The sequence below is a fragment of the Elgaria multicarinata genome, chromosome 3 (assembly GCF_023053635.1).
Source record: "Elgaria multicarinata webbii isolate HBS135686 ecotype San Diego chromosome 3, rElgMul1.1.pri, whole genome shotgun sequence".
Taxonomy (NCBI): Eukaryota; Metazoa; Chordata; class Lepidosauria; order Squamata; family Anguidae; genus Elgaria; species Elgaria multicarinata.
Window position 1 is genome coordinate 165093147 of NC_086173.1, and position 26307 is coordinate 165119453.

Sequence of the window (26307 nt, forward strand, 5' to 3'; positions counted from 1 at the left end):
GTGGCCCCCCTCCTGTGGAATTCCCTGCCTCTGGAGGTCAGCCAGGTGCCAACTTTGTATTCCTTTCTGCACCTCCTGAAAACGTCGTTCCATGAAGACTTCCCTTAATGACCAGCCATGGTTTATTTTGCACTTTTGTTTCTTTTAAAAACGTACTTTTAATGTGTTTTTATTGTTTTGATTCTATTTGATTTTGTCCATTGCTCTGAAATTCTGAATGGGGAGCACTATATGAATATTGTAAATAAATAAAATAAAATAATATACAGCAAAGGGGGAGAAGTTGCAAAATAATCAGTCAGCAGAATTGTGTTACTTTTCCTTTTCAGCAACGCCAGATCTATCAAGCAGTGGGTTATTATAATCACCACCACCTTTCCTATGTTCTGATATCTGCAATGAGCATGCACAGAGTGGAAAAAAAATAATTTGCCTTCCACTCGAGGCATTGTTTATACTGACCTCCCAGTGCACAGGGTCCCCTAAAACTGCAGTCTTTGGGGTTGGGGTGGGATTGGCACTTCGAGGTGTAAGCTCATAGAATCATAGAATAGTAGAGTTGGGCTGGATCTACACTACTGCTTTAAAGCGCTTTATAACAGTTATAAAGTGCTTTAACTGCTTTAAAGCGCTATAAAACTGTTATAAAGTGCTTTAAAGCAATAGTGTAGATCCAGCCTTGGAAGGGGCGTATAAGGCCATCAAGTCTAGCCCCCTGCTCAATGCAGGAATCCTCCCTAAAGCATCCCTGACAGATGCTCGTCCAGCTGCCTCTGGAATGCCTCTAGTGTGGGAGAGCCCACAACCTCCCTAGGTAACTGATTCCATTGTCGTACTGCTCTAACAGTCAGGAAGTTTTTCCTGATGTCCAGCTGGAATCTGGCTTCCTGTAACTTGAGCCCATTATTCCGTGTCCTGCACTCTGGGAGGATCGAGAAGAGATCCTGGCCCTCCTCTGTGTGACAACCTTTCAAGTATTTGAAGAGTGCTATCCTGTCTCCCCTCAATCTTCTCCAGATTAAACATGCCCAGTTCTTTCAGTCTCTCTTCATAGGGCTTTGTTTCCAGACCCCTGATCATCCTCATTGCCCTCCTCTGAACATGCTCCAGCTTGTTGGGAGAGTCTGTTTTAGTCTGCGGCGTACTCTAGGATCGGCTAACCTCTCCGTGCTCTCCCCGTCAGAAGAATGTTGGCTTCCCACTGACTCTGTATTGTTTGCCCGTGATGAGATAAGCTCTGGAGAGGGTTCACTCCCAGCTGGTGAAGAGGCTGTGAGAGCTTTCTCCCCCACTGGTGCAGGCCGGCCTGTGTCTGGCACCGACTCCTCTACTTCAGAGTCTGATTCTTATTGATCACCTGAAACACCTTCTTCCAACCTAGGGGGGAGCAGGGCTAGACATGACAGGGGACAATGTTCAGGGCCCCGTTCTTACAAAGATTTTGAAAAAAAACTGTTTCCATGAGAAAGGAAATGGCACTCTGTGCATGCTCTGGCACAATCAGCCTGAATCCTAGAAAACAAAACCCTCAACAGGCTCAAAGATTAAACCCTTTCAGAGAACTGTATGCATGAGCAAAGCCTGGGTAGTTTCCCCTTCTCCATTCAAATCTGAAACCCCAATTTCTGCCTCCCCCCCCCCCACTCCAGTCTTGCAATTATTCCCTCTTTTTCCTACAGGTGAGCAAGGGAGGGCCATAGTGCAGCCCCCCCCCCCTCCACAGGTCCAGGATCCGTCGTCCACCTGACCAGCTGAGAGGGGAAAACCTGGCTCTGGAGGCAGCTGGGCGATTCTGATGCGCAAGAACAAAAGCAACAGCAAAGGAGAGAGGAAAATAAATCCCTTTATTTTGGCCAATCTCAACAGTGTCATTAAAAACGTTTTCCATCCTTTCTCAATCCAAATGCAAAATATGTTAACAACTTATCTCTAGGTCACCCAAAAGACGTTTTAAAAATGTTCTATAACAGCTCATGGTATTGCCTGCTGCCTAAGCATGCATAGGATCACACCCTTAGATAATTAAAGGGTCGATAATACCCTTAGATAATTAAAGCATTAGGTAATGTTGTGTATATAAAATCTCACCAGCAAAAACCTTTTTCAGAAGCCTATTGGTAGCGCTCTTGATCTGGCAAAAAGGTTGAATCCAATGTTAGCCCTACTTAGAGTAGACCCACTGAACTGAATGCGATTGAAGTCTACTTAGTAGGACTAACATTAGGTTCAACCCTAAAAATGAGAACAAGGCCCTCCAACAGAAGTTCCCAGGAAGCAAAAGGGCCTCAGAAGGAAACAAACACTTTGCCAGTTTTATGTTCCATATTTCTGTAATTTAAAACAAAAGAGAATCATTTGCAGGCCAGAACTAGAGGCATAGTTCTGATTTTTAAGGCTGCAATATTTAGTTGCCTCATTGCTTAGATTTGTCAATTAAAAACTCGTGACAAAAATATGCCCGTGTTTTTCTAGAAGCGGTTAAAAAAAATTCCAACTGGAAGGCCGCATTTTAAGGAGGGATTCCAGCCCACCCCCCCACCCCCCCAGTGTGTGTTTCCCCTTGCACACAGGAGATCAGCCTCTTCTGAGCTGGGGCCCTCTGAAAGCAAAGTTTGCCTTTTTTGTCCCTTAAGCGCCACTTTCTTCTCATACGCAACTTCATGCAGAGTTACTCAATATGATCTCCAAATGATATATTTAAATTCCTAGCATTTATCAACTAAGGTATCTTTTATGGGGCAAAAAGCTAAGATGCAAATGTGTGTTGAGGCTGCAGCTGTGCCAGAAAGCAAATCACGTCAAGCCAAGTTCTCTGCAGTCGGAAACAGGCTGAAGAAGTCCCTGAGAAGGACTTGATAGAATTCAGTTCATGGATGGATCCTCTCTTCCTGTGTCTTCTTCAATCGGGAGGAGAGACTCCTCCAGAGTCAAGCTGCAGAGAGAGAGAAATCCAGGGATTCTGTTTGGGATGAAGCCAAGAGGACGAAGCCCCAGGAGTCCAATCCAGATTGATGCTGGGCGGCAGGAGGGATCTCAGCATCTCTCGCCCAGGTGGAGGAGCAGAGGCTGCAGCCCCAGGGGAAGGGGCTGGCCAGGAATCACCGGAGGGAGACAGCACTGGGCAGCGATGGGAGCTGTGGCCAAGGTCAGGGTGGGGGAATCTCCTGCACAGGCTATCAGGACACACACACACACACACACACACACACACACACAGACAGCCTTCCGAGGCAAAGCACTTTGTCCCCAGAACTAGAAGCGTTTGTGCCTCCCCCACCCCCACCCTGGAGAATCCAGACCTGCTTCAGAGTTAGGAGAGGGCCAGGACTTCACAGTGTTGACATCTGCCCTGTGAGGACGCCCAGAGCTCTGTTTAAGTGTATGCGTTCAAGCGAATCCATCAAAGCCCGGCTGCTGCAGCAATGGCGCCACTTCCTCTTCCTGTCCGGAATGGCGGCCGTTCCCTGTGAGGTCTGGCTGCAGGAGGTTCTCCCTTTCCCAGCGCCAGGAGGAAGGGAGTGACCAGGGAAAGGAAGCGTCCTGCAGCCCAGCGCTTCCTCCCCCTGCAGGGCTCCTCCTTCCCCTGCTCACTCTTGGACCCCTCCCACAAAGGACGCCCCCTCCTCTGCCACTCACCTGTTTTGGGGCTCCTAGATGGCAGGGTTGCTCCCTGCATTGGAGAGAAGGAAACACCAACATTAGCCCCCACCCTTAATAACGCATGTCTGATGGACAATTCAGGGAGGGGGGGCGCTTTTCCATCTTCAAGGGGGGGGACATACCTCCCAGCCTTCCTGAACCTCTGGGAGGAGGCCAGGTTGTGCCACCAGAAATGCCCCCCCCCATGTTGGCATTATGGCACTGGAGGGGTTTTCCGTGCTTCTCAGGGCAGAGCCCAGGGGGCGCTTTAGTCAACTGCAGCCCTGCCGTCTCCCGGCCTGGATCCCGGCACGGAATGAGTGGGGCTGGCAGACTGCGAACCAGGGTGGAGGGACAAAGGTATGAGGGGGGAGTCAAGCAGAATGGGCCTGGGAGAGACAACGGGCATCTCTCTCTCTCTCTCTCTCTTCTCCCCAGCAGCCTGGGGATGGGGGCACAATTCCTCCTGCCCATTTGGGGTGGGATTCGCTCACACTCACCGGAGCTGTCGGAGTTTTGGTCTTTTGCTGGAAAGGAAAGAAAAGAAAAGGAATCAGGGTCTGATGCCACACTGGGTGGCGGGGAAGGGATGGAGGGGGGGGGGGCGTGTTGGGCTCCTTCTGTCCTTCGCTCTCAGACACAAACGCACTTTCCAGTCAGCTTCGCCCAACTGCGCCAGCCACAGAAACACCCCACAAAAAGAGACACGTGGAAGAATTTAAATCTGTACCCAGAACAAATCGATTCCTAAATAAACTTGCAGTTTCCAGTTGTTCCTTCCAGGAAGAAACACCCAAAGCAACCTTTCAGGTGCCAGGCAGTTCCAACGGCCTCAGGATAGAGACGACTCAAAAGCGCCTCTCTCTGACCTGAGCAATTTATAGCAACAACATTGGGACCCTGCCTTCGCAGGGGGGTGACGGTGAGGAAACCCCACTGGAGAAGGCAGCAGGGACTTTCTGGGGGGCATTTGGCTCACCAGGCCCGCCTTCTCCCCCCACGACCAATGGGAGGTCGCCTTCTGCCTGGGAACTCCCCCAACGCGGTGCCGGAGAGAGGACAGACAGCAGAAGAGCTATATTGAACTCGCTCCGGTAAGCCTCTGAGTTCTCTACTGTGCAGCTTCATCTCTTTGCCCCAGTGTCAGCAAATCAGCGGCTGCGCTGTATAACCGACGCAGCGCCACTGCAGGGCTTTTAAAGCGTCTAGGCAGTCCCAAGAGGAGCCCCGTTGGATCAGACTAAGCGTGCGTCTGGCAGGCTTCCGCAGGAGCCCTTTTCTTCAGAATTCATAGAATCATAGAATAGCAGAGTTGGAAGGGGCCTACAAGGCCATCAAGTCCAATCCCCTGCTCAATGCAGGAATCCACCCTAAAGCATCCCTGACAGATGGTTGTCCAGCTGCCTCTTGAAGGCCTCTAATGTGGGAGAGGCCACAACCTCACCAGGCAACTGATTCCATTGTCGTACTGCTCTAACAGTCAGGAAGTTTTTCCTGATGTCCAGTCGGAATCTGGCTTCCTGTCACTTGAGCCCGTTCTTCCGTGTCCTGCACTCTGGGAGGGTCAAGAAGAATGGCAGGCAGCTCAGAGCTAAGGGCCCATTTCCTTGACCAGTTTGCTCGTTTGAGCTGTATGGAACAAGGGAAGGTTTGCAATCCGAGGGAAGGACCATGAGCGGGGGGGGGGGGGGGGGAGGGAATCCCCCTGGGATCAAGCAGCTCCCTTCCCCAGACTTTAGAACATGAGCTGGTTTGCACGTCACAACAACCCCTGGATTCTTTAAACCCTGGGTTGTTGTGAAGTGTGCTGCACCTACTGGGCTGTTTAAATATTCACAGTGAAGCGGAAGCATACAAATCTATTAAGCCAGCAAAATTAGAGCTCATTCCTCAGCTGGGCTCACACTCTGCCGTTTATTTCTGGGGACAAGTGTATTTGTTCAGGATCCGCACGCAGGAAGAGCAACCTGGCTGTAAACAAATGAGGACGCACCTTTCCCAGGTACCTTCTTGGGTGGGGAAAGAGAACTGTGCTGTTGGCAGGAACTCCTCCTCTGCGGCTTCAGGGGCAGCCGAAGGCCTGGAGACACCCACATGCCTCAACTAATCCCCCACATCCTGCCCCGTGTTTGACTAAAACGTGCAAGAGAAAGAGATCACTCACTTGATGCTGCTTTGTAGCCATCTTGACGTTTCTCTGCAGAGACAAAATCAGAAAGAGTCAAAGTGATACCTCCAGAGATCATCCAGTCTCACCCTCTGCAGTGAGGAAGGTCCCGTCCCCCAGCAGACCTTTCTCCCACCCCTTCCCCACAGCCTCCAAGGAAGGGTTGTCTCACAAGCTCTCTGGGAAGCTGTCATTAATACAAAGGCTTTCAATGGAACTACCAACCATCTGATTTGTGCCAAAGTAACTGTTAACGCAGGGACTCAGAAGCATAGAATCATAGAACAGCAGAGTTGGAAGGGGCCTACAAGGCCATCTAGTCCAACCCCCTGCTCAATGCAGGAATCCACCCTAAAGCATCCCTGACAGAGGGTTGTCCAGCTGCCTCTTGAAGGCCTCTAGTGTGGGAGAGGCCACAACCTTCCTAGGTAACTGATTCCACCGTCGCACTGCTCTAACAGTCAGAAAGTTTTTCCTGATGTTTTTTCCTGAAGCAATTATACATAGGCTTCAACAAAAGCAGACCAAACATCCAAATAAGTATCCATTTAAAGGTGGCCATTCAAATATTGCAAGTTATAAGGTCTGTAATCCATTGCATTATAGGAGGTGCGTGTTTTGCAATATCAGTGTTTTAGCTGTCAAAAGGGTGCAGAGAATCCACTTATGTCGATTATTTGTTAATTTCCATGAAGCAAGTAAATAATTTAAAAGAGCTTGTGCATCAGTGAACATTAAAGACTGTTCTGGTACAAAATTTATCTGTGTAATAACCTCCCCCACAAAAGAAGCAATTATTGGACCTTACTTATTTTATTTACAAGCTCCCCATTGAAAATTTCGGAGCGGTGTACAAGATAAAGTGGTGTGCAAGAGACCTTGCCTAAACATATGTTTAAAAGAAGCACTAGCTGTATTGCGCCTTCAGCAATTAGTTAAATTAGGCAATCTCTTATTCAACAGACATAAGATCCACAGACATGACAGTTAGATGCCAAAGTGGGGATACGCTGATTCGGCGTTTGTGGTGGTGCCTGTACCACATTTTCAAATTCCCAAATGTACCCAAGGGTCCAAATAGGTTCTGGAAGGTTGCATGCATTTCAAACAAATCTATGCCCATATATTAAAAAATTGGGGAAATAAACAAATAAAATAAAAGATTTCAGGTTTGCGGGTGCCCTGAAGGTGCCCTGTTGGAGACCCCTGAGCTAATGCCTCTGGTCCTTCCCTCTGGAACAACCCCGCAGGAGAGCTCAGGGCAGCATCTGAAGAAGCAGGATGGGAGGGTAGGTTAGGGTGACCCTATGAAAAGGAGGACAGCGCTCCTGTTCCTTTAACAGTTGCATAGAAAAGGGGATTTCAGCAGGTGTCATTGGTATTTATGGAGAACCTGGTGAAAATCCCTCTTCATCACAGCAGTTAAAGCTGCAGGAGTGACCAGATTTAAAAGAGGGCAGCTTTAACTGTTGTGATGAAGAGGAAATTTCACCAGGTGCTGCCTGCATACAAATGAGACACCTGCTGAAATTCCCTTTTCAATACAACTGTTAAAGATACAAGAGCCCTATCCTCCTTTTCATAGGGTCAACCTAGGGTAGATGAGGGACGTCTTGACTATTATTTAAAGATTTCTGCGCTGCTTTTCAACCCACTTTGAAAGGGGCAGAACTAGGATACGTCTCACCACCTATGGTGTGGACGGAGAACCCTTGAAATGTCAGATGAAGTTAACACACAATTGGATCTCAAGGCCGACTCTTCAGCTGCAAAATATGAGGGCTGACAGAAGGTGGGGCCGGGGTGGGGGGTGAAGGAGGGCAGGACCCAGAAGCCCAGCCCTGCCTCAAAAGACATGGACTATATTCAACCTCCTCCGTCCCCTCACAAAAAAGAGTTAAACCCAGCAGGAACGTTTATACTTACTGTAGAAATAGATCCCAACGATCCCAGCTACCAGCAGGGCAACGGTGGCCCCCACAACACACCCGACAATGAGCCCCAAGTTGGATGCTAGAGGTGAACGGAGAAAAAGAGCAAAGCGATTGAAGGGAAACCCCAAAACACCCTTCTGCTGGGATGGGGGAGGCCCCGGATGGCCCATGAGGCCTGGGGGGGTCAACAGAGGGAGAAGACGCTGCAGTTGCCAGAAAGTGGAGAGGTCCAAGGAACAGCCCACCCCCCAACCCATCATCCCCTGCGAAAGTCTGCAAAAGTCCTTGCAGGGCTGGGCTGGGAGGTGGGGGAGGGTCTCTTCCCAAAGGGAGGAGAAATAACAAGGCTCGACTCCTCATAAGTTCATCTTCATTATTATCCAAATATTTACAAATGTCTCAGGCTTAGAGAGAGATACAGCCAGGTTTTGCCTATACCATAATTTCAAACCAGTCCATACTCCAGGAAATAAAGCCAGACTGCTCACTTGAGGGAATGGTATTAAAGGCAAAACTGAAGTACTTGGGCCACATAATGAGAAGACAGGATCCCCTGGAGAAGAGGCTGATGCTAGGGAAAGTGGAAGGCAAAAGGAAGAGGGGCCGACCAAGGGCAAGATGGATAGATGATATTCTGGAGGTGACAGACTTGACCTTGGGGGAGCAAGGGGTGGCGACAGCCGACAGAACGCTCTGGCGTGGGCTGGTCCATGAAGTCACGAAGAGTCGGAAGCGACTGAACAAATAAACAACAAATTACTATTGTTATTTACATTTGTATACTGCTCCATAGCCGAGGCTCTCCGGGCGGTTTACAGAGCATAAAACATGTAAAAACAATATACAAAAATTTAAAAGGCAGTCAGCACCTGCCAGAAAGGGCTACATCAGTGTTAAAACACACATAATCCAAATCGTTTGCTTTGCCCCCAAGTGCACACACAGGGTGGGGGGTTTGTGATGTAGCCAGTGATGTTGCGGGGACGGGGGACGAACGCCCTGGTTTTTGCTCCTCCTTTTTCTGTCAGGAAACAAGTCACCTCCCAGAATCCTCCCCTCGGACAAGGAAGGCCAAGCGTTATCACACCAGCAGTCACTGCGAATTGCGTGCAAAGGGCTCTGAAGTTTTCCAACTTATAATCTGGTTTTATTGTGAAGTACTCTGAAATTTTCCAGTTTATATTCTGCTTTGACTGTGAAGTACTCCCGTGCGCCCTGCTGTAATTGTGCTTCAAAGGCAAAAGCCTCGCCGTATATTGCTACTGGTTTTTGAGCGTATCATTTGTTGTTCTCCGAGCGGCCACTGGGGGCGCAGGAGCAGGATTTGAGATGTTTAAAGAACAAATTAAACAAATGCTTACACCTGCGTAAGTTTTAAAGATAAAAACATCAAAATTGGCACAGTAATAGATATTAAGGAGAACTTTAAGCATACCAAATTTGAATCGGATTGGGTCATCTGTTGATTTTTAATGATTTTTTTACATTTCCCCCCTTAAACCCGTTTCCTGGTATGCAAAGGATCTTAGGAGCGCTGCCGCCCGGGGTGTGATTTAGCTAGCAACAACAACAACAACGACAGCTTAGCGCTGTAGGGGATAATTCAAGGGACACAAATACGTAGGATGAAGCTAAAACCCTCACCATCAGTCTCCTCCCAGGCAAAGTCCAGGGGCTCCAGCAGGCTGTCATGCCCCACATGGCACCGGTAGCGGTCTCGATCCTTGGGGTCGACCTTGATGCTGAGCCAGGCGTGGTAGGTCCCGTCCGAATTGGGGGCGACGTCCCTGCGGAAGGTCGCATGGTCCATGACCTCCCCGTCCTTCCTCCAGGTGGTCTCGATGGCCTTGGGGTAGAAGCCGTGGGCCTGGCAGACGAGGGTCTCCATGCCGTCATGCTCCGCCTGGCTCGTCACCTTCACCACGGGGCGCTCTGCAAGACAGGCAGCTTCGGAGTTATTATTATTATTATTATTTATTTATTTATTTATTTATTTATTTATTTATATAGCACCATCAATGTACATGGTGCTGTACAGAGTAAAACAGTAAATAGCAAGACCCTGCCGCATAGGCTTACAATCTAATAAAATCATAGTAAAACAATAAGGAGGGGAAGAGAATGCCAACAGGCACAGGGTAGGGTAAAACTAACAGTATAAAGTCTGCACAACATCAAGTTTTAAAAGCTTTAGGAAAAAGAAAAGTTTTTAGTTGAGCTTTAAAAGCTGCGATTGAACTTGTAGTTCTCAAATGTTCTGGAAGAGCGTTCCAGGCGTTAAGGCGTTCCAGCGCCTGGCAGGATGGATGCCTTACTCATCGTGTACGAAAACGGCCCATGGGGCTTTCTCGTCCTATCCCAGAGATTCATTATCCAACACCTGCAGCATCCTAAAGAGAAACTCCAAAGAAGCGGCCTCCCCAGGCACCCTGATAAGCTCTGAAAATAGTCAGCTGTGGCAACTCATGGTGCTGAGACTCTCCCGACGAGCTCCTTCGGGGCTTAATATCAAATGTCTCCAGGTCTTCATGGCTGAATTGGTTCAGATGCCTCCAAATTTAAGGTCATAAACTGAACTGAACTCAGACAAATCTTGTGGCGAGATGCTGAACCTGCTGCTCTTGGCTCTCCTGGACTTCATGTCCTTCCTTCCTTAACCGTATTTAATGTCTGTATTATTCATTTTAGCAAACAAAGCAAAGAGCCACGGAAGACATAGGCCATAGGTAGACGGGACTTTATCCCGGGGTGATCCCTGTGCATCCACATGACACACAGGGAATCCCGGGATCAATACCTGACGGAACACCTCTCCCAACATGAATATACCTGGTCACTACGTTCAACATCTAAGGTCCTCCTCCGGGTGCCTACTCCGAGAGAGGCTCGGAGTGTGGCAACGAGGGGCAGGGCCTTTTCGGCGGTGGCCCCCAGACTGTGGAACGATCTCCCTGACGAGGTTCGCCTGGCACCAACGCTGCTATCTTTCCGGCGCCAGGTTAAGACTTTCCTCTTTGCCCAGGCATATGGCGGCACATCTTAATCACCCACTTGTTTAGTTTTTTTTAACGGTTTTTAATGCTTTATGTGTGCATGTTCTGTGTTTTAGAATTTTAAAATTTGTATACTTGTTTTTAACTCCATTTTAGAATTTCTGTAAACCGCCCAGAGAACCCTGGCTATGGGAGCGGTATATAAGTGAAATAAATAAATAAATAAATAAATAAATAAATCTCGCCCTCCACTTTGGCCCAGTTTTCCCGCGGTCCCGGGCTGAGCCCAAGACTGTGGAATGTGTGGCCAGGTGTTGCGGGTTGACCTGGCTCCGCGCGATTCCTCACGAGGAGCCGCGCACGGGGCGCAGCTCTCCTCAGGAGCACTGTGCCCATCTGGGGTAGGGTGGGGGGAGTGGGAAAAGAAATTTAATTTTTTTAAAAAAATGCTTAACGTTTGCGCACGAGCATTCGTGCGCTGCTGACCCTTTAAAAAAAATTTTAAAATGGCGGGCGCGACACCTCTCCTCCTAAGGTCGTCGCGCGTCACATGTAAACAGAGGAGGGATCACGCGATAAACACAACGCGAGATCTTCCCTCCTCCGTCGCGGGCTAACAGGTAGGTCTAGCAAAGGCCTTAGAATCCCTCCAGGTTGCTCTCAACGACTCTTTTGAGGTTCAAAATTGTCAGCTTTTTTGATCTGTAAGTGTAAGTTTTTTCTGGAACTGGAGAACTAAAGTGGCGTTTTGCTGAGGTATTCATCTCAAGGTCTTGGAGAGCGGCCAGAATATGCAGGTGAATGGTCTCTAATGAAAAAAAACCTGATTTTGAGGCATAGCAACAGCAATCTGGATGATGCAATCCAGTGTTCATGTTGCATGTGAACACTGTGATTGGTTCACAACGCTATAAATATGTAAATGATCATTGCCCTGTGTGGAGAGTTTGTATGGAGAGTTTATATGGAAATGCTGATGTATGAAGTTCCTCAACCGTGTTATACTCTGTGTAAATACTTGTACAGTAAACTTGGATAAGCAATCTAACGTTGCTGTGTCTGAGTATTTTTCTTCATCGTAGACATCTGCCTGGTGCCAGGACCTTCTGATTCTGCTAACGTAAGATTGCACTCTGTGCATGGTCTGCAGGAGTGCAACACCTCTCACCTCCCTGACAAAAATGCCTCATTTCTCTTCTCCCTTGAAGATCTACCTGGACTGGAGACTGTGTAAGGGTTTCCAACAAACCCAGTCAGAATTTCGAGAGCAGGTAAAAGCAAAAGAAATGTTATGCGGTCCATGTTCAGGAGCACCCTGTACTTACAATGACTTTTAAAAGGCTGTTTCCACGAGAGACCAAATGACACTCTGCATATGCTCAGACACCATCAGCCTGAATTCTGGAAAACGCAACCCCGTGGATTAAAGCCTCGCAGAGAATGGTGGGTTATGTGGAAAGCCTGGATAGTTTCCCCCATCTCCATTAAAATCTGGAGCCTCCATTCCTGTGTCCCCCTTGCAATTATTCCCTCAGTCTTACAGATACTTCTCACCACCTGCGCGTCACCTTTGAGAGTAAGCCCCCGTCTTGATGGCCTCCGGCTCCTGCATTTGAGCCCCTTCCTGGCATCTGCACAGGAGGGAACGCAAGTGCGGAGTGGCCGCTGCACTGGGCCCCAGGGTGTGTGGGGAGGAACGATGCAACCAGAGGGAGACGAAGGGAGGGACGCTGGCTGCCCAAACCACCTCTCCTCCCTCTGACCTCCCTCTGGCTGCCCGTCCCTCTCCCCCCCCTCACCGTTTTTTAAATTTCATTTTGTTATTTGTAAATGCGAAGCTTCGCAGTTATGGATAAAAACACACACACGGGGGAATGGACCCCATTCCTCTCCTCCCTCCATTTTTATTTTTTATTTACCAGGATGCACAGGGCGCTCCTGGAGGTCCGTCCCCTTCCCTGTCCAGCTGATGGCGACCAATCAGGGGGCGCCATTGACTGTGTCACGCCTCCGCAGCCAGAAACGTCCGGCTTAAGTGCCCGACCTTTTTTTCAGCAGAGTTTCTGGGATTTGCCCCCGGATGGCTTGGCAATGGCCGCTGCGTCATGTGGATGACCGGCCGCTACTCCGAATCCACCCTGGGGCAAACCCTTCATCAAGGCCATGCCCTTGAGGAGTGCCTGCTGGATCAGGCCAGGGGTCCCTCTAGACCAGCATTCTGTGGGATCTCTGGCTGGCTCAAAAGCTGGAGAAAGGGGCAGGCGGGCCAGGGCTGTGATGGGAGTGGGCAGGAGACCTTAGCCCACCAGTCATGGAGAGGCGAGGGTAGGAGAGGCGAGGACTTCCTTAGAGCAGAATGGGCAGAGGCAGAAAGTTCAGCCCGCATCTCTATCTCTGCTAGAGTAGTCCTTTACTTTAAGAGAGGTAAAGGACTACTCTAGACTACTCACAGAGGAGGGCCAGGATCTCTTCTCGATCCTCCCAGAGTGCAGGACACGGAATAACGGGCTCAAGTTAAAGGAAGCCAGATTCCAGCTGGACGTCAGGAAAAACTTCCTGACTGTTAGAGCAGTGCAACAATGGAATCAGTTGCCTCTTGAAGGCCACACTAGAGGACTTCAAGAGGCAGCTGGACAAGCATCTGTCGGGGATGCTTTAGGGTGGATTCCTGCATTGAGCAGGGGGTCGGACTCAATGGCCTTGTAGGGCCCTTCCAACTCTGCTATTCTATGATTCTATGTTTTTTGGGGGGAGGGGGGCGGAAATCTGCGTATTTAAAAATCTAATCCTCTCACCCAAGATGCAGTTGATGTGGGCTAGTCCCAGATTTCCACACCTTTGTAGTGCAAACATTAATGAAGGGATGGGGGAGATGAAAGAATTGTTCTCCCCTTTACCTGTCCTCAGCAGAGTCTCCTTCCCGTAGTCCAGGTATTTCCGCAGCCACTCAATGCAGGTCTCCTCCAGGTAGGCCTTATCATAGATGTTCTGTTCCAAATCCGCCTCCCACTTCCTCTTGGTTCTTTGGGCCACGCCATCGATTGCCGTCCACGTGAGGGTCTCCTTGTCGAAGCTGAGGAAGTCCCGGCCGTCGTAGGCATACTGCAAATACCCTTCTCCGCTCTTGTTTTCCTTCAGTGCACAGCCATACTTCCGCTGCAAGGTGTGAAACCCTGAAAGAGATGCCCACAGGGTCAAAGGGCCAGATGTTCCCCACCGTCACGTCTTGAGCCCCAGAAAAGAGGTCCAGGAAGGGATTCTGACCTCCCCTGGAAGAGGATAAATGCCAAGTTCTACATTTAGGGAATAGAAACCAAAGGCACAGTTACAAGATGGGGGACACTTGGCTCAGCAATACTACAAACGAGAAAGATCTTGGAATTGTTGTAGATCACAAGCTGAATATGAGCCAACAGTGTGATATGGCTGCAAGAAAGGCAAATGCTATTTTGGGCTGCATTAATAGAAGTATAGCTTCCAAATTACGTGAGGTACTTGTTCCTCTCTATTCGGCCCTGGTTAGGCCTCATCTAGAGTATTGCGTCCAGTTCTGGGCTCCACATTTCAAGAAGGACGCAGACAAGCTGGAGCGTGTTCAGAAGAGGGCAACCAGGATGATCAGAGGTCTAGAAACAAAGCCCTATGAAGAGAGACTGAAAGAACTGGGCATGTTTAGCCTGGAGAAGAGAAGATTGAGGGGAGACATGATAGCAGTCTTCAAATACTTAAAAGGTTGTCACACAGAGGAGGGCCAGGATCTCTTCTCGATCCTCCCAGAGTGCAGGACACGGAATAACGGGCTCAAGTTAAAGGAAGCCAGATTCCGGCTGGACATCAGGAAAAACTTCCTGACTGTTAGAGCAGTACGACAATGGAATCAGTTACCTAGGGAGGTTGTGGGCTCTCCCACACTAGAGGCATTCAAGAGGCAGCTGGACAACCATCTGTCAGGGATGCTTTAGGGTGGATTCCTGCATTGAGCAGGGGGCTGAACTCGATGGCCTTGTAGGCCCCTTCTAACTCTGCTATTCTATGATTCTATGATTCTATAGGAAGAGGCAGTGGCTGCCCAAGGACCAGTGGAAAAATTAAACTATGAGCAGGCACTTCGGCGTACTAATTGCTAAAGCCTAAAATATGTTAACCATGACTAAGGGCTTGTCTATACGGCTTGTTTACCCCGATTTAAATGTGCATATTTGCGTTTCGGGACACACCACGCAGCCGTCCATTTGCCGTACCGCCGGGTTTTTAACGCCACAATACGCACATTCGCATTTGCGATTTACCGTGACCTTTTGATCACGTCTGAGTTTGCACTGCGTTATGGCTAGGTGTCTTTGGGGGAGTTTAATCGCATTTTGACATGGGCGGAGCTTTGAGGGTAGGACAATGTGATTGGCCGATTTCCCACCTACCAGCTGCCTCGTTCCTTCTCGCCATTTTTAGTTTGACTTCTCTGATTCTGCTGCCACGTTCCTTGCCCCCTCCCTGCAGCTCCCGGTTTGTCTGTTCTATGAATCTGTGGAGCTCTGCATATAAAACGCATAGCTTCCATCGTCTCTACTCCATAGGATCTAATCTGCCTATATGTGCACGTGCGCATTTGTAACTGCACTATTAAAAAAAAAATTCAGGAAATAAATCGCTGTTGCTGCTGCAGTGTGACACTCTTTATTTAGATTTGAATCAGCAAAAATTCGGGTTTATATTTGATGAGGAGCAATCCCACTGTCGTATAGACAGGGGCTAAGAGTAAAATTCAGCGCTCATGCCACAATGCCTCTCCAAGGGTCCTCCTCCCTCTCTCCATGCTCTAACTCAGCGGTTCTCAACCTGTGGGGGTCGAACGACCCTTTCACAGGGGTCGCCTAAGACCATCAGAAAACACATATTTCAATTTGTAACAATGAAAATACATCCTGCATATCAGATATTTACATTACGATTCAAAACAGTAGCAAAATTACAGTTATGAAGTAGCAACGAAAATAATTTTATGGTTGGGGGTCACCACAACATGAGGAACTGTATTAAAGGGTCGCGGCATTAGGAAGGTTGAGAACCACTGCTCTAAGTGAACTTTCTAATCTCCTAAGTGCCTCTCTTTGCCTCCAGCCCCCCTATTAGGCACCCCTCATTATCTTGGGGTGCTCCTGTCTCCATTTCTACGTATTTATTTATTGCATTTTTATACCGCCCAATAGCCAAAGCTCCCTGGGAAGTTCACAAAAATGTGGAGGGGTGGAAAAATAATCTTCACCTGCGACAATCGCGGACAAAAGGGGATGATTCCTAAGCCCTGCAGGATATTTCTCCTGCAAAACACCCTATCAGCTCTGCCTTCCTCATCCTGTGAGGCAGGGCAAAATGGCTGCTGTTTTGACATGCAAGGAGCTGAGACCCAGACTGGGATTGAAGTTATTACATTTTTTTACTGCCCCATAGCCGAAGCTCTCTGGGCGGTTTACAAAGGTTAATAACAGTGAACATTAAAAAGAAATATACAAGATTTAAAACTACAGAAAGCATAAAATACAAACGAAAACAGACAAGGTTACCCTACTTCACTCCCCCACCCTCCTCCGGAGTCGTCACACTCATAGAATCATAGAATCATAGAATAGTAAAGTTGGAAGGGGCCTACAAGGCCATCGAGTCCAACCCCCTGCTCAATGCAGGAATCCACCCTAAAGCATCCCTGACAGATGGTTGTCCAGCTGCCTCTTGAAGGCCTCTAGTGTGGGAGAGCCCACAACCTTACCAGGCAACTGGTTTCATTGTCCCACTGCTCTAACAGTCAGGACGTTTTTCCTGATGTTCAGCCGGAATCTGGCTTCCTTTAACTTGAGCCTGTTATTCCGTACCCTGTGCTCTGGGAGGATCGAGAAGAGATCCTGGCCCTCCTCTGTGTGACAACCTTTGAAGTATTTGAAGAGTGCTACCATGTCTCCCCTCAATCTTCTCTTCTCCAGGCTAAATATGCCCAGTTCTTTCACTCTCTCTTCATAGGGCTTTATTTCCAGACCCCTGATCACCCTGGTTGCCCTCCTCTGAACACGCACCAGCTTGTCTGCGTCCTTCTTGAAGTGTGGAGCCCAGAACTGGACGCAATACTCTAGATGAGGCCTAACCAGGGCCGAATAGAGAGGAACCAGGACCTCCCGTGATTTGGAAGTTAGTCTTCTGTTAATGCAGCCCAAAATAGCATTTGCCTTTCTTGCAGCCATATCACACTGTTGGCTCATATTCAGCTTGTGATCTACAACAATTCCAAGATCCTTCTTGTTTGTAGTATTGCTGAGCCAAGTATCCCCCATCTTGTAACTGTGCATTTGGTTTCTATTTCCTAGATGTAGAACTTGGCATTTATCCCTATTCAATTTCATCCTGTTGTTTTCAGCCCAGCACTCCAGCCTGTCAAGATCACTTTGAAGTTTGTTTCTGTCTTCCAGGGTATTAGCTATCCCACCCAATTTTCCTCCCCCCCCCACCCCAGGATCCGCCTCCCCCCCCCCAGTCCTGTCCTCACCCTCTGCTCACCTCCAGTCTGGTTGTAGCGATTCCTCGCGGTAGTCAGGCTCTCTCTGAAAAATATTTCATTGTCTCGCCCTATGCTGGTCTCTGTGTCCCAGTACTCGTCCCCCACCTTCTGCATCCAGGGCACTCGAGGCTGCTCCCTTCTTAAATTGCTGTCGTAGTATGTGATGGGCTGGTCATCCACGTAACCCACAGCGATGTACTGGGGCAGCTCCTGGCTGGCCTCTGACACCACCGTGTAGAAATAGCGCAGGGAATGCGAGGAGGAGCCTGGAAAGGACACAAGAGACGAGACAGAATTAGGGGGGCCTGCAGCTTACCGGGGGGGGGGGGGGCTTCAATGGTTCTGACAGCCTTCAGCCACCCTGATTTTGAAGTTCCAATTGTGAGACAGAGCATGCTCACATACATGTGCAAGGAGTCTGTAAAGAAGCATGAGAGGGCCTTTTCGGTGGTGGCCCCTTAATTATGGAATGATCTCCCCAACGAGGTCCGCCTGGCGCCACCATTGTTATCTTTTCGGCGTCAAGTCAAGACCTTTCTCTTCTCCCAGGCATTTATCAGCATATGCTGAGTTTTTTAAACTGACCCCAGAATAGTTGTTTTTAAATGGATATTGTCTGTTTTTGTTTGTATTTTATGCTTGTTATGGTTTTAAATTTTGTATATTTCTTTTTAAGTTTCACTATTTTTAACTTTTGTAAACCGCCCAGAGAACTTCAGCTATGGGGCAGTATATAGATGTTAATAATAATAATAATAATAATAATAATAATAACAACAACAACAACAACATCCTGGAGGCAGGAGAGGAGAGAGGGAAGGAGGTGGGCAAAATAAGCTGTCTTAAGAATATAGGAATGTAAGAAGAGCCAGGCTGGATCAGACCAAGGGCCATCTAGTCCAGCACTGTTCACACGGTGGCCACCCAGCCGTCGACCAGGGACCAACAAAGCAGGACATGGTGCAACAGCACCCTCCTACCCATGTTCCCCAGCAACTGGTGCACACAGGCTTACTGCCTGGAATACCAGAGACAGCACACAACCATCAGGGCTAGTAGCCATGGATAGCCTTCGCCTCCAGGGATTTATCCAACAAGAAATGGAATAAAGATCATGGGGTGAATATCTGCTCCATGGAGCAGGGGGAAGGAAAAGATGGGCCATACCAGAGTGCTAGGAAGTGGGACGGACCCCCGCCCTGTCTGGGACCCCCACTCACCCCTATTGAGATTGCTCCTGATTCCCCTCATTTCCCTACACTTGTAAAGGCTCTGCCCCAAAGAGATTACAAGCCTAACGGAGGAAAGAAGGTAAACATGAGCTATTCTCATATATTCTTTTCCGTCCTGAACATAACGTGGGGCAGAAAACCACATTTAGAAATGTATCCTTTCGTAACATTAACGAATAACATACCAAACGTATTTTTAAAATTTTATTTATTACATTTACATACTGCCCCATAGCCGAAGCTCTCTGGGCGGTTTACAAAAGATTCGGTTTACATGATTCAAGCCAGACTGGGCAACTGGAATGGATACAATATCAGTCAACTCTGAAACCAAAATTGAAATTTAATAGGGATAAACACCAAGTTTTACATCTAGGAAATAGAAACCAAAGGCACAGTTACAAGATGGGGGATACTTGGCTCAGCAATACTACAAACGAGAAGGATCTTGGAATTGTTGTAGATCGCAAGCTGAATATGAGCCAACAGTGTGATGTGGCTGCAAGAAAGGCAAATGCTATTTTGGGCTGCATTAATAGAAGTATAGCTTCCAAATCACGTGAGGTACTGGTTCCTCTCTATTCGGCCCTGATTAGGCCTCATCTAGAGTATTGCGTCCAGTTCTGGGCTCCACAATTCAAGAAGGGCACAGACAAGCTGGAGCGTGTTCAGAGGAGGGCAACCAGGATGATCAGGGGTCTGGAAACAAAGCCCTATGAAGAGAGACTGAAAGAACTGGGCATGTTTAGCCTGGAGAAGAGAAGATTGAGGGGAGACATGAGAGCACTCTTCAAATACTTGAAAGGTTGTCACACAGAGGAGGGCCAGGATCTCTTCTCGATCCTCCCAGAGTGCAGGACACGGAAGAACGGGCTCAAGTTAAAGGAAGCCAGATTCCGGCTGGACATCAGGAAAAACTTCCTGACTGTTAGAGCAGTACGACAATGGAATCAGTTACCTAGGGAGTTTGTGGGCTCTAACACACTAGAGGCCTTCAAGAGGCAGCTGGACAACCATCTGTCTGGGATGCTTTAGGGTGGATTCCTGCATTGAGCAGGCGGTTGGACTCAATGGCCTTGTAGGCCCCTTCCAGCTCTGCTATTCTATGATTCTATGTAATTCACTTTTCTTAGGGGACCATCCTTAGGAAGCCCAAATATTTATGCACAGGGTTCTTCAAGTGCAAAAACCTGGATCAGAGGCACAGAGATCGTCCTGCATGCTCTCTCCTTAGCAACCAGAACGCTGAAATCCATGGCCTAACCCTAGTTCAGAGCTAAGCCTATTCGATCCAGCACCTTGCAGTGCTGCAAAATCCATCTCTGGTACATGGAAACTCATAAATATTACACGTAGACTCCAAACCCCAAGGCATCAAAGGCATGGATCTAACGTTCTGGTCAATATTCAAGGTTGCAGAAAAATTGCAGCACTAATCATAGATTAACTGCCAATATTATACTGCTCTAATACAAATCTATGATGTAGCCACACTTGGAATACTGTGTACAGTTCACTGTAACTAAAAAAAGATATTGTAGAGTTGGAAAAGGTGCAGAAAAGGGCAACTAAAATGTTCAAGAGGCTGAAGGATCTCCCCTATGAGGGACTGCTACAACAGTGGGACAGTTTAGCTTAGAAAAAGGGTGTGGAAGGGAAAGCTGCAGGAGCCCTGCCCTCTTTTGTATCTGGTCACATTAGGCAGGGCTCCTGCAGTTTTTTCCTCCCCCCTTTTTTAATGTGAATATCAACAAAACAGCTTTAACTGTTGTGATGAAGAGGGAATTTCACCAGGTGCTGCATGCCTATAAATGACACCTGCTGAAATGCCCTTTTCTATGCAACTGTTAGATGCAGGAGCCCGGTCCTCCTTTCCATATAGCCACCTTAACGTTGTGAATTCATGAAGACTCTTTTGTTAGGCTGGCTGATAGCTTTAAAAAAAAAAAAACTTTTATTCCTCTCAGAGGCTATTTGTGGTGTTCTTAATTTACTTGTTTTACTTGTTTTACTTAATTTACTTGTTTTGTTATATTGCTTTAGGGGCCCTTTTGGGCAGAAAAGCAATTCATCATTGATTTAAATAAAATAAAATAAAATAAAATAAAATAAAATAAAACGATAATAAATAAATACTCTACACCAGCTCTCACCACTAGATGGACGAATAAGCCAGCAAACTGTAACATATGAGTATAAATAACCTTTGTTGACACACAGCAGTGCAAGTTCCTGTTATGGTCATTTCTGCTCATCCGCTGATAAAAGAGGCTTCTAATTCCCCTGACTTTCAATAGGCCCTAAAAACACGCAAACGCCGAGGTTCTGAACACACGAATAATCTAAAATATGTAATGTTTGCTCATAAAATGATCATAATTGGTATATTAAATTTGAAAGTAGTTTTTATTCATACAATAACTACCAATTTACTTTTTTTATTTATAAGTAAGTTTACTTTTAAAAGTTCTTTTTAAATAAAAAGATAATTTTTATGAGCAAACCAAGTTATAGATAACATAACTTCAGGAACTCTTCCACAATCTGGTGTTCTTCAGATGTTTTGGACTGCAATGCCCAGCAATCATGACCACTGGCTATAAGCAACAAAATGACTTTAGATCTGTAAAGAGTGCAAAAAACCCCCAAAAAACCCAACCAATGTATATTGTGTTTTAATTGAGTATTATGTGTTTTATTGTTTATTGTTGCTCTCCGCCTCGATCAGAGTGGAGAGGCGGGTAAGAAATATTATTATTATTGTTGTTATTTTTCAACTTCCCTGGTGGCCCCCAGACTATGGAACAATCTCCCCGGCACCAACGCTGCTATCTTTCCGGCGCCAGGTTAAGACTTTCCTCTTTGCCCAGGCACATGGCAGCACATCTTAATCACCCACATGTTTAATTTTTTAACAGTTTTTAATGCTTTATGTGTGCTGTGTTTTAAAATTTTAAATTTTGTATACTCGTTTTTATCTCAATTTCAGAATTTCTGTAAACCGCCCAGAGAGCTCTGGCTATGGGGGCGGTATGTAAGTGTAATAAAATAAATAAATAAATAAATAAATTTAGGAAAGGAAAGGAACCTCTCGTGCAAGCACTGAGTCATTACTGACTCTTGGAGGGACGCCAGCTTTCGCTGACGTTTTCTTGGCAGGCCTTATAGCGGGGTGGTTTGCCGTTGCCTTCCCCGGCCGTGAAAATAAATTTAACCAGGGTGAATAAAACAAAAAGCCTTGTTCACCGTGGTTAAAGCCATGGTTTAAGGTGTCTTCTGAACATGGCCTGGCTTTCTGGCTTAACCCCCATGGTTAAAGCCATGGTTTAAGGTGTCTTCTGAACGGGACCAGAGAGTAGCATTGGGTGACCATTCCTCAGCCCCTTGGCAATTGAGTTATGAGATGCCACAGGGCACCATCTTGTTCCCAATGTTGTTTAACATCTATATGAAGTTGCTGAGAGCGGTCATTAGGGGATTTGGAGCTAAATGCCATCAATACGCTGATGACACGCAGCTCTATCTCCCTGTGACAACTGAATCAGGTGAGGCTGTGCTGGTCCTGGACCAGTGCCTAGACTCATTAATGGGCTGGATGAGGGACAATAGACTGAAACTGAATCCTGGCAAGATGGAAGCCCTGTGGGTGAGTGGTCCCTGAGTCTGGGAGAGAGGCTCTTCGCCTGTTCTGGACAGGGAACTGCACTGGCTGCCTATTCACTACCAGGCCAGGTTTAAGGTTCATGTCCTAGAGTACAAAGCTCTAAACAACTTGGGACCAGGATACCTGAGAGAGCACCTTCTCTCCTATCAACCTGCCTGGTCACTGAGGTCATCCGAGGGCCTGCTCCTGGTGGTTCCACATAGACCCATCCTCCGATTGGAGTCCACCAGGGGAAGAGCCTTCAGCGTGGTGGCCCCCCTCCTGTGGAATTCTCTGCTTCTGGAGGTCAGGCAGGTGCCAATTTTGTATTCCTTCCAGCACCTCCTGAAAACTTCAGGATTCCAGGAAGCCTTCCCTTAATCACCAGCTGTCGTTTCATTGCACTTTGTTGCTTTTAAAAATGTACTTTTACTCACGTTTTTATTCTTTTATTCGATTTCTACACCACTCTGAAATCCCCTTGAATAGGGATGGGTATATAAATATTGTAAAAAAATAAATAGGCCTGTCTCAAACTGCTCTGATGGTTTGTCAACAGGACCAAAAGCAAAAGCAAGACACAAATACACATGTTTAGGAACTACAGTCTTATTTTGAACCGAATGCGATAATGAAGAAAAGTGGTCTCCCATCCTCTGATTGGAGTCCACCAGGGGAAGGGCCTTCAGTGTGGTGGCCCCACTCTTATGGAATTCTCTGCCAAGCAGGTGCCAACTTTGTATTCCTTTCAGCACCTCCTGAAAACGTCGTTCTCCCAGGAAGCCTTTCCTTAATGACCAGCCATGGTTCACTTTGCATTTTGCCTTTTTTTTAAAACTATTTTAATGTGTTTTTATTCTATTTTTATTTTATCTTGTACACCGCTACAAAATTTTGAATGGGGAGCAGTTATATAAATATTATAAATAATTCTTAGTCCACCCAAAGAAAGTTTGTATTGCACAGATTAAAAATATAATAAATAAATTATGCACCAGGAGAACAAATAGAAATATGAAGGTGGGGGAGGTATTTGTGGGAGGGGTTAGCATGGAAAACCAGAATACAAATAAATTGCTACTTGCTGATAAAAATATAAGAGTCATTCCAGATCAGACCAAAGTCCATCTCTTTCAGCACTCTGTTTACACAGTGGCCAACCAGCTGTCAACCAGGGACCCAGAAGCAGGACACGGGTGCAACAGCACCCTCCCACCCATGTTCCACAGCAACACCCGTAGGCCTCCATTCCCTCCATACAGTTAATTATTCTCTTTTTCCCCACTCCGATTGCTCCTTATTCTAGCATAGTAACATTGTGGAATGCTGGCTGCTGTTCTTTTTTGCTTCAGGTGTCTCTGACATCTGTACCGTTTGGGTGTTTGTTTTTAATATCCAAACAGGCCCAGCCCCTTTAACTCAAGTTAAAGGAAGCCAGATTCCAGCTGGACATCAGGAAAAACTTCCTGACTGTTAGAGCAGTACGACAATGGAATCAGTTGCCTAGGGAGGTTGTGGGTTCTCCCACACTAGAGGCCTTCAAGAAGCAGCTGGACAAGCATCTGTCAGGGATGCTTTAGGGTGGATTCCTGCATTGAGCAGGGGGTTGGACTCGATGGCCTTATAGGCCCCTTCCAACTCTGCTATTCTATGATTCTATGAAATAGGTCTTCAAAAATAACCAAATATTTTTAAAGAACACTTCGGAGGACTGAGGCTGTTTGGGAATTTTTAAAAATCAGTTTAGGGGCTGTTTTTATGTGTGAGTACTTTATTAAAAACTTAATTTAGGGGGCATTTTAAAAAGATCAATTTAGGGTGCCAGAAATGCCTGGAGATTGTAAAATCAATCGATCAATCAATCAATCAATTTAGGGTGCTGTTGATCCTTGTCTCTGTGGTGACTTCCTTTCTGCACCTGTTGAATTGTGGCTGGCACAGAAGGGCCAGGAACGGCATTCGGATTATATTTTCGGAACTTGCCCAGATATCTCTGGCTATTGGGTGGGAGAGAAATTAAATAAATGAAATTAAATTGCTTTCAAGCGCTTTATAACAGTTTTGACAACTGTTGGGGCCCAGGACACACTGCATATACAGGTTTCAAAACGTTTTCAAGTGCTTTAAAGCGCTTTAAAAGCAATAGTGTAGATCCCCCCTAGATTCAAGCTCAGAGAACCACTGCCACACCGTGGGGCAGAGGTAAAATCCCCTTTTCTCTTCTGTTGTTGATCCTGTTGTTGCTCTTAACGTTGTTGGGTAGAGCTGGGCGCTGCGGCCCCTGCCCCGAAGGACTTACAAAACACATTTGTAAGCCCTTCGGCTTACAGAGAGGTCCGCCTGGCGCCTACACTGTACTCCTTTCCTGGCCAGCTGAAGACCTTTTTATTCACTCAGTATTTTAACACTTAACTTTCACTTAAATTTAAATTTGACTGTTCTAACTCTGCATTTTAATCTTATATCAATTTTGCTGCGTGGTTTTATCCTGGTTGTGCTTTTTATACTGTATTTTGTCTTTGTGCTTTTAACCTGTTGGTTGTTTTATTATGGTTTTAATTTTTGTGAACCGCCCAGAGAGCTTCGGCTATTGGGCGGTATAAAAATGTAATAAATAAATAAATAAATAAATAAATGTGCCAGGGAAGGGATCTGGCTCTGCTTTGGAGGGAGAATCCCAAACCTCTCCACGCAGCCCCAATGCAGCCTTTGCATGACCAGGAAGTCCACGCATTGGGACACCCCTCCGTCCCTCCCACTCCGAATTCAGGAGTGAACCAGGAGTGAACCCGGTGCAAACTCCCCCACCCCCCGCCCCACGGGTGCGTATAGCAATTTAGCCCCTTTGAACTACTCACCATTGGAGGGTTTCAACAGAAGGGCAACAACCCCCAGGAGCAAAAGCAGCCCCATGAAGCTCTCAGGCTTACATTCCCCGTTTATGAAACGAGTCACTTAATCCGGATTGGTGAGAAAGGCAACGGCTGGAACCAAGAGCTGGGATTGGCCGCGGGGAAAGTATTCAGCCAATAGGAAAAACCAAGCTTCGGTTTCGTCAGTGGTTGCTAGCAAATCGCGCGGCGCAGCCTGTGAGCGCTGGAAGGGAAAACGAAAGTTTCGCGATCCGACGCCCTTCTCGGAAATCCTCATCGAAGAGGCTGAGCGGGGGCCGGGTGGGGTGGATGGGGGGGAGAAACGGAGTGGTTAGAGGGGCTTTTTTTACGCTTTTAGTGTAACATATGAGAAGCTCTGGCGTTGATAGGTTCTGCACAAAGCACAACTAGGGTGATAACACTCAACCACAAAGATTCACTTAGAGGTGTAAAATAGACGCAATATATTCGAAATACACCGTATTTCTTCGATTGTAAGACGCCATCGATTGTAAGACGCACACTAATTTCAGTACCACCAACTGGGGGGGGAAACCCCTAAGACACACCCGCGATTCTAAGACGCACCCCGTTTTTAGAGATGTTTATATGGGGGGAAAGTGCATCTTAGAATTGAAGAAATAGGGTAGGTGATATATTCTATCTATCTATCTATCTATCTATCTATCTATCTATCTATCTATCTATCTATCTATCTACAGAACCAATTCTCCAAGCTGGTACATGTTCTTAAACCCCTTTAAACAAATCCAACAGTGCAAAACCTCCACAACAAAAATTAATAAAGAAAAACAGAAAGAGAAATAATATCCAATGCCCCAGCACTGAAGTTCACAGTAGCATTTTACGTTTTTACAAAACTGCGTAAGAGCAAAACTTTTAGATAATAATAGTTCAGAAGTATATCACTCCACACGTTCACAATGTCAGGCGTCTAAATGACATTCATAAGGTGTCTATTAAACATTCATAATAAGGCGGCTAATAAAACAGTTGTCCAGTACATAGGGTGACCGTATGAAAAGTATTTTTAATCAGTTCTAAATACATATGAACTAGAACGATTTCTAAAAAAGGTAACGGCAAGCACTTTTATTCAAGACGTACATAAGACATCACTTCTTCACATCCAGGAATGCTTTACGTGCTTTTCAATGGGCAAATTCATCATCAACAACAGAAAAATCAAGCAACTCTACCAGGGGGACTCGGAGTAGGTCCCCTAAAAATCCAACTGCCCCCGTCCCCCCGCTCTGCTTGC

General features: G+C 46.9%; 2 protein-coding genes across 3 annotated transcripts in view; both read right to left on the reverse strand.

Moving 5' to 3' along the window:
• Positions 1-26307, reverse strand: part of LOC134396416 (H-2 class I histocompatibility antigen, Q10 alpha chain-like) — a 73517-nt gene that overhangs the window by 16762 nt on the left and 30448 nt on the right. The window lies entirely within an intron of this gene.
• On the reverse strand, positions 1826-25119 carry LOC134396438 (H-2 class I histocompatibility antigen, Q9 alpha chain-like). The gene is made up of 9 exons (XM_063122941.1): positions 25011-25119; positions 17277-17543; positions 13631-13906; positions 9385-9672; positions 7733-7819; positions 5804-5836; positions 4140-4166; positions 3637-3670; positions 1826-2932 (listed from the first exon to the last, which is right to left on the reverse strand). The coding sequence occupies exons 1-8, from the start codon at positions 25063-25065 to the stop codon at positions 3651-3653; spliced, it is 1053 nt and encodes a 350-aa protein (XP_062979011.1). The 5' UTR covers positions 25066-25119; the 3' UTR covers positions 1826-2932; positions 3637-3650.